Source organism: Octodon degus, unplaced genomic scaffold, assembly GCF_000260255.1.
Source record: "Octodon degus isolate 3935 unplaced genomic scaffold, OctDeg1.0 scaffold00237, whole genome shotgun sequence".
Lineage (NCBI taxonomy): Eukaryota > Metazoa > Chordata > Mammalia > Rodentia > Octodontidae > Octodon > Octodon degus.
In genome coordinates this window covers 220350-231515 of record NW_004524813.1, presented here as the reverse complement: position 1 = coordinate 231515, position 11166 = coordinate 220350, and the positions used below count along the sequence as shown (strand labels likewise).

The 11166-nt window shown below is 38.3% G+C and overlaps 1 protein-coding gene across 1 annotated transcript in view; it reads right to left on the bottom strand.

The window, feature by feature from the left end:
- Positions 1-4291: 4291 nt before the first annotated feature.
- Gabrr3 (gamma-aminobutyric acid type A receptor rho3 subunit) overlaps positions 4292-11166 on the bottom strand; it is a 105020-nt gene continuing 98145 nt past the window's right edge. The window contains exons 8-9 of the mRNA XM_004645721.1: positions 9455-9651; positions 4292-4594 (exon numbers count right to left, since the gene is read on the bottom strand). Coding sequence (XP_004645778.1) covers positions 4292-4594; positions 9455-9651 — 500 coding nt within the window. The remainder of the gene's footprint in view (positions 4595-9454; positions 9652-11166) is intronic.

The following is an 11166-nucleotide window of genomic DNA, read 5'->3' as shown; positions in this document are numbered from 1 at the left end:
TAATTGACCTTCCAGAGTTTTTGAGGTTAATAGTTTGATATGCACATTCTAATGATAAGTGGGGATTCTTATAAAGGAAGTGAATGCTGAAATTTGAATATGGCTAAAAGTTTCATTTCTTTCTAGAATATTTTACTTCTAAATATTTTTACTGACTAATAAGGGTTCCACAGGGTTGCTAAAGTTGTTCACTAGGAAAAAATAAGTCATGCAAAGAAAACCTCTAAGAACATATATTAAAATAGGTAATGTTTAATTCTGGGTGAATTCTATGGCAGTTAGAATTTTAAATTTATAAAATAATGAAGCACAAAAACAATGTAATTAAATTAAAAGATCCTTTTCCCTATGTTTTCTAGTTCAATCTTTATAAAACAGCCTATTTCTATATTTGGCTAGTCTGGTTTCTTAATCTGAAAAAGCAGATTATTTTCTGAAATCCTCAAATTTTATCCAGGCTTATCCTCCAGTGGACAATCATGTAGAGTCTGCTCAGGATTGTGAGTGGTAAATGAAGTGAAAATAGAGGGAACTGTTGTATTCTGACTGTCCCTTACACATTTCCTAGGTAACTATAGTTTCATTCTTCTTGAAATTAAAAACCAAACTAGAAATCTTGTTGCTTCTTTGTAGAAATTAAAGTACAGGAATGGATCTGTCTTCACAAGCTGCCAATGTAAAGAGAAAAAAAGTAGCTAAAATTCTTAGTGTTCATTCTGAATGCTCTAATGATTCCCTAGACTAGTAACCATATGTTATTTCCACGTAAGATGTTTATTGCTGAAAAATGCAACACATGCATTTCTAGACATTAACAGACATTATAAGTCATTGTCCAAGATGTGTGCAGCAAGTCTTCTTCAAGAGGAAAGCCACAAGCGTGTGTTGGGGGTGCCGGAAGCCATTCTCCCAGCCTAGACTGCCACATGTGTCCCTTTGACTTAAGGTAGTGAAATGCTTATGCCCAGGGGAAACATTAGATATCTTGAATGTTACATGTTAAATATATGAAAACCAGAAATACCTGAAGAGGTAGAGAGTTGGAGGAAAGGAACAGTGTAGATTTGTTCTGCTTGAAGTTGATTTCTTTTTTCATGTGATTTATAAACACAGACTGTAGAAATCAGGAACAAAACTCAAATGTACTAATCTGCTAGATAATGACTATAAAGTTCCAAACATTTAAGATGTAATCATACAAAATACTATGTCTATTAAATCAAACTTAGAAGTCATTGAATACTTTTTAAAATTTATTTACGGTTTATCTACAAATAAATGAGGAAATTTTTTTTTAAAAATTATGTTAGCTCAATATTGGATTGTGTCCTAGAAAAACATAATTAAAACTTCGGAAAGTTTTAAAAGAATTAGAGAATTTATTTTAAGAACTATAATGATGTATTCCAGCATTAGCTTGCCTGTGAAGAAGTCATAATAGAAAAAAAGAATTTTCCTTTAATGTTTTCACAGAGAAGAAAAACAGTTTTCTAGAACATCATATAACATGCGACAAAGAACCCAAACCAATGTGAATGATAAACAAGAAGCACGTTGTTTCTTTACCAGCATAAAATAATAAATCAAATCTTTTTTATTTATTTTATGACTAAATAAAAGGAAATACACTGAAAGTAACACAGCATTAAACATTTCTTTTAATTCAATCCTAACATAAAAATAAGAAATGGAAAGTGGGAAATTTCCTACTTCCTGTAAAGTTTTTTTTAATGGTATCTTTTTCACAAAATACTTCATACAAAACCATGCAAACTGCTCATTACAAAATAAATGCTGATCTTTGGTGGATTTTTCTATGTAACAACCATTTATTCAATATCTACTTGGCCCAATTTAGCTGATTCAACCAAAGTTACTAAAGATCACTATGGAATATGTAAAAATCATGCTATTTTTTCACACAATACAATATACAACAGCATATTGAGTTACTTATACATTGAGAGCCAATGTTGGGGGATGTTCTTTGCTTTCTTTTTGTAAACCCGTTTTGAAATTTACACAGAATAGGGTACATATCTCCATGTTAGCACCCTTCACGTTGGTTTATTGGCCGTTTCATTATTCCTGGTAGGTTGTACTCTCAGGGATAGAAGAAATGGGTTTTTTCATATTCATTTTTCAGTATATAACACCTAATAATTTCTTGTTTGAAATGGATTTCTTTTTTCTTTGGTACCTGGAATTGGACTCAGGGCCCCATGCTTGTCAGGCAGGCACTGTGTCGCTGAGCTATGTCCCCAGCCCCTGAAATTGTTCTCTTTATTTTTACATCAATTATAAACACAGAGAAGATGTGACAGCCAATAGCTATTTGACAAGTAAAATAATTGCTCAAATACCCATGAACACCTACAACAGCTATTGCTTATCTCAAATATACTAGATTGACATTGTTGATGATTGAAGTATGAATTAATACATATTAAGAGAGAGCACTGAGTGAAATTTAGATATTTTCCCTTCTTGGACTAAATAATATAGAAACTTAAAAGTCAGACAAAAGTTTTGATTGGAGAAAAAAGGGGCCCTTGATAAGACTATCAGCAAGGAGGATAACAACATCTTGATATAAGTATTCTTCTCTACAAGGATAACTCATTACATAGTCTGATATGTGGCTGAGATTAAAAAAATTAATTATCCTGTGCATTAATGGCATGGTCCAATTTTATTCCCTAGTTAAATAAAGAACATTTTTATTAAGAGACAAGAAGGGCCCAGATGAAATAGTTAAAAAGCTCTTCCATTTGTATTTCTTTCTTTTTTAAAAAATATATATTTGGTTGTTGTAGGGTCTCACTATACAACTTGGACTAATAGTGCTCGTCCTGTTTTCAGCCTCCCCAGTGCTAGGACTACAGGCCTGTGCCACCACACCTGGGCCTGTGGCTGGCTCAGCCTGTGCTGGAGGGTGGGAGTGTGAGGCTGTCACGGCATGTGATGCTGGGGATCGAACTGTGGTCCCTGTGCTTGCCTAAGCTGCCTAAACAGGTGCTTGAGTCTGGTGAGCTATCTCGCCAGCCCCCATTTGTGTTTCTTCATCCGAGAAGTGTATATTCATCTCAGATGCCCATTTTTGGATTGGGTTTTTGAATTTTGGAGGTTTGATTTTTTTTTAATTCATTATATGTTCTAGATAAAAGGTCTCTGAGGGAAAGTTGGCTAACTTTTCTTTCTTTTTACTCTGTTGGTGATTTATTTTGATGTGCAGAAACTTTTTACAAACATGAAATCTTAGTTGTTGATTCTTTGTAGCATTTTCTGGTCAATTAGGGTGTTGTTCACTCCCTACCCCTATATCTTTAAGCTTTCTACCTATTTTCTTCTCCAGTAGATTTAGTGGGTTTTGTTTTAATATGTAAATCATTGCTCCGTTTTGGTGCAACTAGAGGCCAGACTCATAAGTGAAATAAGTCAGACCCACACGTGAAAGCATCATGTTGTATCAGCCGTGTGAGAATCTGAACAAGTGCACAAAGTCTGAAAGGTGCACCAGAAACTATGAAAGGAAAATAATCTGTGCATAGAGAAGGAGCAACTAGGATGAGGGAAAGGTTGAAAGAAAGGGGGGAAGTATGTACAGGGCAGCTTGGATAATTGTACCGCTGATCTGTGCTGGTCTATTAAAAGGAGCACTTAACACTTACACACTTAATATTTTTTCTTTTCCTTTTTTTTTTTTTTTTTTTGTGGAACCAGGGATTGAACTCAGGGCCTTGCACTTGCCAGGCAAGCACTTATTCTACTGAGCCATCTTCCCGGCCCCCTCTTCTCCTTTTTAACTTCCTATAAGTTTTTAACCAACTTTGCGCGCTTTTATCTGATAATCTAAACAACTAATTTGAAGAAAACAATATGCAATATAACAACCATTGTTAAATTCCTATTATTTTATTTAATGAAATTTGCTATCATTTCTAATTCTCTTTAAAATTTTATTTTAGGAAAGCTCTTCCATATGGAAAATTTTTTTTTCTAGGGCTTTGATTACTTTCCTAGATTTAAATCAATCAGTTCTCAAATCTCCTATAGGTCAAGAGATGCGACTAGGTCTCTGCAAATTCCATCTGTACTGTACAACTTATATTCAAGGATTCCAATGCAAGTTTTTATCGGTAAGGAATTATTCTTCAGGCTAGTGGATGTGGCTCAGATAATGCACTTTGCCTAGCATGTGCTTCGTTATACCGTGCAGAAAATAGGAGACAGAGAAGGAGAGAGAGAGAGAGAGAGAGAGAGAGAGAGAGAGAGAGAGAGAGAGATTTTTTCATACATATATACCCCAGTAAAGCAAGTTAAAGATTATGTACACAAGGGGAAATAAAATTCTAGAATAGGTATCAATGGAATGGTTGTTTTCCAGGATGATTCTACCAATGTTCCCTCCCAGGGATTTTCTTCTCTTTATCTGAGATGAATCTGTGCTGGGGCTACCAGTGGCTCTTCCTCTGGTAGAGTCCTCTTCAGAGTAGAGAGAATGGGAAGTCTGGTCCATGTCAGTCTCACTGTCATGGTAACAACCATCGAAGGCCATGGCTTGAACTGCATCAATGTTGTATATTCCAGAAATCTGTCAAGAAGATTTTTTAAAGTAGGTGAAACCTATAGCTTTATGAATAGAAATTACAGTAAAAGTATAACTCAAAATTTAAAAAGAGTTTTTGTAAATACTGAAAGTGTTTTGCTTCATAATAGATTTTTGGTTTTGCCTTTGGTGCCTGACTAAAATTCAATTTACTTATAACTAGAAAACATCATCTTAAGGATCTTGGTATAGTAATAAATTTCATGTTTATTTCTATAAAGGTATTTGAGCATAATAAAAGTAAAAGTCATGCAACTATAAAGTCAGTTTTCTAATTTAGTCTTAGTTTGACAGACTCATGTATGTTATTGTCTTTATTTTTATGTAGTATAAATTATTTTCTAAAGGTTTGTGAATTGAAGTTGAATATAATTTACTGGAACATTAATATAAACCAATTGGTTTTGCACTTTAATTTATTTTTCTTCCATAGGGAGAATGTAGCAGTGTGCTTTTTGCTCAAAAAAGAATAATTGCGTCTGATAACCTATGTATACTCAAGTTAGGGATCAGTACAGGGATGATTTTATCTGTTTTATAAAAATGCAAGCTAGTGAGACCTTCTTATTTTGGTTTAAGATTATCTGTAAGTGATGCTACATGATTTTTTTTTTCTGAAGCAGAAAATTACTGGTAGTTTCTGGCTCCTGTGCTTGATTGAGCCTAAACCAAAATTTTTGTTTCAGGTTTTACTCTGGGGGAGATTGATGTTCTTACTAGTGGAAAGTAGTGTCTAGGAATTGGCTGTAAGTAACTGCATTTTGTGAAAACGAAATCACTTCTTGACCTACAGGGAAGCTAAAAACTGAGCAAACGTGGAGAGAGTGCTCTGGACAGAATTATTCAGAATTCAAGTCAGAAGCTGTAGAGTTAGAGTACATTCTGTCAAAATCTGTACTTGGGTCATGGCAGTTTAAAAACAATATTTGACTGAATTTAAAATGCCTGAAAACTATTTTGTACAGTCAGTGAACTAACCAGGAACTCATATGTTGGGGTATATTGTCCTTTTATGTAATTTCTGATATTTTTCATAATAAAATGAAAATGGATAAAATGAAACACAAAGCAATCAAGGTGAAAAACTAACTCGAGGCAGCCAAAAATGTTATTGCTATACCCAACTGTGGATCTGACCCTAGAAAAAGTATGTAGTCTTCTTAGTTGGTTTCGCTCGACACCTAGAACACTGCTCAGCTGTCCCCAATCCACTGACTGCTTTTATCAGAATAATCTTTGAAGAATAATGATGTCATTTTTATTCTCCATTATGATAATTTAGGATTATCTATGTAATTAACTCAAGTTTGAAGGCTAGAAGTTACCAAAAGTTTACACATTTCTACAGATTTATGTCAGTTGTCCATCAGAAACAGCTTAGAACTTTAATTTTTTTTAAAATTTAGTACAGTACAGGATCTACAGGATCTCACTACACATATTGAACTTGTAGTGATTCTCCTATGTTCAACTTCCCAAGTGCTGGGATTACAGGCTCACACTATCATGCCCAGTCTCATTCACCATCTCAGCATGCCCCAGGAGCAGGGCCAGCAGGGCACTGAACCTGGCCCCTGAGTCTGCCTAAGCAGCACTTTAATCCACTTAGCTATCTGTCCAGCTCTAGAACTTAATTATTTTGTTGTAGGCCATATATTAGCACATTGATAAGGTATATTTTGGCTAAACTGCAGAGCTGACTTTTAAAATGAGTTCTATGTCGTGGAATTTTAAAAAAAAATTGGATAAAGACTAACAAAAAAATAGTTTTCTTTCTCCTTCCTAGGTAAGAGTCAACATTATGGAAAATTTTTCCAAGGTCTTGGCATTCTCCTGGTTCTTAATATTTGTGGGTGGTTGGAGGGTGTGTGCAATGATAGAGGTAGAAGAAGTGGTATTTGGCTGGGTGGGAGTGTCAGGTGATGGTGGCCTTGTCTCTCTTCAGTGGCAATGGCAATGGCAATGGTGGATGGCAGTACAGTTGAGGGCTATGGTTTGCAGTGGTGACAGTAGAGTAGCAGTGGCACAAGAGAAGTTCTGTCTGAGTCTATATTTTTATAGGGAGGGAATCCACTAGGTTAACATTTAGACCTTCTTTACCACCTGCCATTCACCTCCTCCTACTATCTGGGGGAAAAGAGCTAGCATGTGGCCCAGTCCGTTTTGAGTCTTGACTTTGGACTCTAGGCTGGTGTTCAGGATTGTTCTTCACAATGACGTGGAAGGAGACTAATCTAACAGTGAGAGCCAAAAGAGTGAGTATAGTTCAGTGTGACACATGAAGAGCCATCCTGCTTGCAGATCTAAGCAGCATTCAACAAACTGCTTTATTAAAAACTAAGGGGACATCATTGTACCTACCTGTCTGGCTCCCAATTTTTGTTCTCTTTCCATTACTGACTTCCAGCTCAAATATAGAGCTGCCATTGATTAGCCCCTCAACCTGCAGATGCGTACTTCTACCCTAATTCTGTCCTTTTGCTGTAGGGAGCAGAATTAGGTACAAATATTATAGGCAGTCAGACAGGACCAGGTCTTCAAGGACCAAAAATGGAGGACAATACTTTGCAACTGTGGGAGAGACAGACACCTGAGCTGTGGGCCAGACCTCAAGAAGAAAGATTAAACAAATGCAGCCACATTTCCCTATGGGTGGCCATCAGCGTTTGATATTCTAAATAGGTATTAATCACCTTGAAAAAGCCAGGAAGAGACACTAATTCAACCCTCTATTAGAAAAGCCCTTGTACTGTATTCATGTCTGCTTGCTACCTGACTCAGTTCTCCATTTGATCCTGATTTAATCCATTTTATCTGAACAATTATACTTTTAATCTTATTGGTTGACCATGGTTTTGTCCCACCTTTTGAGTTTCCATGTTTCCCACCTTAAGTCCACCCCACCTTGTGGTTTTGCTCTATAAAATTCCCTAGAAAGGACATGTTCCTTGGCAGCCCACTCAGGTCCCCTTCTGTCCCTCTCTCAAGCATAAGTTTTGTTTTCCTCAATAAATATATTCTGCTCTTAACCTCTGTTGTTCCTAAAATTCATTCTTTTGGTTTTAGAGAACACAAACTCGCCCCAGATATCTTTCAGGTTAGGAGTTTCAATATATCAATTTATTTGAGATAACCACTGAGGAAGAAAAAAAATGAGGGTTTGTTTAATGGATACAAAGTTTCAGTTTTGTAAGAAAAAAATCTCTGAGGATTGTAGAACAGTTTAAGTATACTTAACATTGCTTATCCATATACTTTACAATAGTTACCATGGTAAATTCTAAGTTATGTGCATTTTAACATAATTAGAAACTCCCAAAATTTATGAAAGATGTTTAATCACACCACCACCAGCATCAAATTCTTCACTGGGTACATAAGGAGACTGTATATAACTTACTCAAAAAGAAAGAAAGAGAGAGAGAGAGAGAGAGAAAAATTAGGTAGTGTGAAAACATTTATGTGGCAGATACAGATAAGGGCAGGAGAAATGTGTCAAGTCCTCACATTCGCATGGCCCCCTACTGTGTAGCTGTGTGTGACACATAGCCACATGCCATCAACAAGAGTACTGGAAGCATCTGTAGTAAAAACAGTCAGCTCCTAGAAGAGGTTTGATTCAATAGCAAAGGAAACCGTGAAGTTAGCACCCAAGACCTTAACTGTAGCAGCATCCTTGTTGGTTGTGTCTTTTGGCAAAACCGTTGAACTTCAACAAAACTCTGCTTCTTCATGTTTTAAAACAGAGCTAATCATCTTGTGAAGGCCTCCACTCAGGAGCAGATACGAAGCTTCAACATGGAGAGAGGGCATAAAAACACTATGAAGATATGAAGTGCTATCTCTAGAAATTAAAATATATTAATAATGTTCTGGGAGGGTAAGAGTTTATTAAACCAATGTGAAATATATTTCACTAAAATTATATATGCACCAAGCCGCTGAAATGTAGGTTAACAAATGAACGAATGTTAATCATTTGGTTCCTAAAGTACAATACCTTAGGTCAGTTCTCATTAGAAGTGCAGCTGGAGACCACAATCTTTGTGAAATGAGGCAGACAGAGATCAAAGCACCCATTTTTTTTTCAGAACCAGGGGTTGAACTCAGGCCCTTGCACTTGCCAGGGAAGCACTTATTCCACTGAGCCATCTCCCAGGCCCAAAGGTACCCATATTAAGCAATGCCACAAAAATGCATTAACACCAAGAGCCCTGAAAGCACCTTAATTCCAGGATGTTGTGGGGAGAAGAACCTCCCTTTTTACTCTTCCACTCTTCTGAGTGAGAAAAAGGGGAAAATACCACCTGAGAAAAAGCATTTGCTCCTTTGGGCCAAGGAGACCTAGAAGCAAATCTTGATTCCTCCTTGTGTGTGTGGCCTTGTCTATGCTTACTCTGTTTCAGTGAAGTGAGGCTGATAAAAAGTTGATCTCTTGGTTTATTGTGGGAATTAAATAAGATAATATATATTAGGTAATTAGCATAATGCCAATATAGAATGACCATTAATTACATATTAGCTATTATTATCATCATCATACACTTGAAAGGTCTACTCACCCCTCTAGTCAAGGCAGTACAGGCAGAGGAGAGGATCACACTGAGAGTAACCCTTCAAACCTAAAACTCCTGAAATGGTCTGAATGAGGATGTTGAGGACACCAGCCAGCACACAACAGAGATTAAAGTTCAATACAAAACAGTCATCATCCCATAAACCTGCATCCTGCCAGAGCACATGGACCTAAAGCAAAAGCTTGTGGAATCATCAGGAGAAGGTGAGAGAAGAGCACAGAAATTGTCACTCTCCAGAAGGGGTCTCAGAGTCAGAGCAAAGCAGTACCTTTCCTTCCTTCTTGCATCGCTCCTGCTCTTCCACAGTGGTGAGGTAATTCACAGCTGCATACTCGATGACGGACAGAAACACAAAGAGAGAGCTGACCCACAGGTATATGTCCACGGCCTTGACGTAGGACACCTGGGGCATGGAGGCACTCACTCCGGTGGTGATTGTGGACATGGTCAGCACCGTGGTGATTCCTGACATTAAAGAACAGTGACAAGGTCAGCGACATGGCCATTCACTTCCTGAGCTCGCTCAGAGTCACGCCGGCTGGTATGTTTCCAGAACAGCAGAAGTCTGGGGCTGTGAGGGTGGCAGGTGAGACCTTCGCACGTTAGCGTGCGCACCAAGAAGCCCACATTGGATTTTTCGTCCCCGACTGCTGTTGTCCAGAGTGTCTTTTCTTCCATCTAAAGAAACGAAGCCTGACGCATCTACCCTCAGATGAGCCTCGTCTAACCATCCCCAAAGGGCAAAAATCTTTTTCTTTTTTTGTAACTGGCTCAGCCCATCCTGGGGCGAGGCTGGCATGCATGTGGTGCTGGGGATTGAACCGCGGTCCCTGCGCTTGCCTAAACATGACTAAGCAGGCGCGTTAGACTGCTGAGTTATCTCATTGGCCCTAAAAATGTTCAGTTTTTAAAAAGAAATAAATCTCAAAGTCATGTCCACTAACGTTTCCCACTACTTCACAACCATTATTGTTATGATGATTGTTTTTATGCGACCTGTATACTTTCATACTGCAGGGGGATTTTTTTTTTTTCTTCAGAGATCTTTAGCTGCATTGAAAATTGCTACTCTTTGTATTTTTCTTTCAAAAAGGACACTCAGACGACATAATTATTGTCAATGAAAGTACAATCTAATTAACATTCAGAGAACAGGGGCTGGCGAGACAGATCAGTGGTCTAAAGTGCCTGCTTAGGCAAGCTTAGACAAAGTAGAGGGACCGCGGGCCAAGATCCTGCAACACATGCCACGCCAGCCTTGTCCCCAGGGCAGGCTGAGATGGCCATAACCTCCCTCCCCCAAAAAAAGAAACTCAGAGACCACATATGCTACAGGAAGCTCAGTCTTTATTTACTTATTAACTTTTCTCTATGTAGGACAGGGTCTACAGGGTATGTAGGGTCTCACAATGTAGATCGGACTCGTAGTGATCCTCCTGTTTTCAGCCTCACAAGTGCTGGAATTACAGGCGCACACCACCATGCCCAGTCTCAATAACCTGCTCAGCTCACCTGCTCCCGTGGAGGGTGGGGAGGGCGGGGCCGGCATGGCAGGCCTGGGGATCTAATCCCAGCCTCTGCGTCTGCCTTAATCAGGCGATTTAGTTGGAAGCTCAGTCTTTTTTTTATATTTATAAAGTGAAATGTTCAGACCCAGTCCTAGCCCAGGTCCGGAATTTCTGCCAACTTCCGGGAACGCCCAGACCCAGTCCTAGCCCAGGTCCGCAGTGGGAAGGAGCTGAGCACAGCAGCCAGACCTAAGCCAGACGTAACTGGATAAGTCCAAACTCTGTAGAGCTCCACCTGAACTTCAGTATGTGTGAAGGTTATAACTACAGCAAAGATCTACAACAAAGGGCAGAACACAGTGCTACACAAATTGATGAGAAGGAACAAAATGCAACCTCAGAACCCAAGCCCACCCGTAACAAGTGCAGAGGACACTAACACAGAACAAATTGGAAATCACACAGCTGAAAG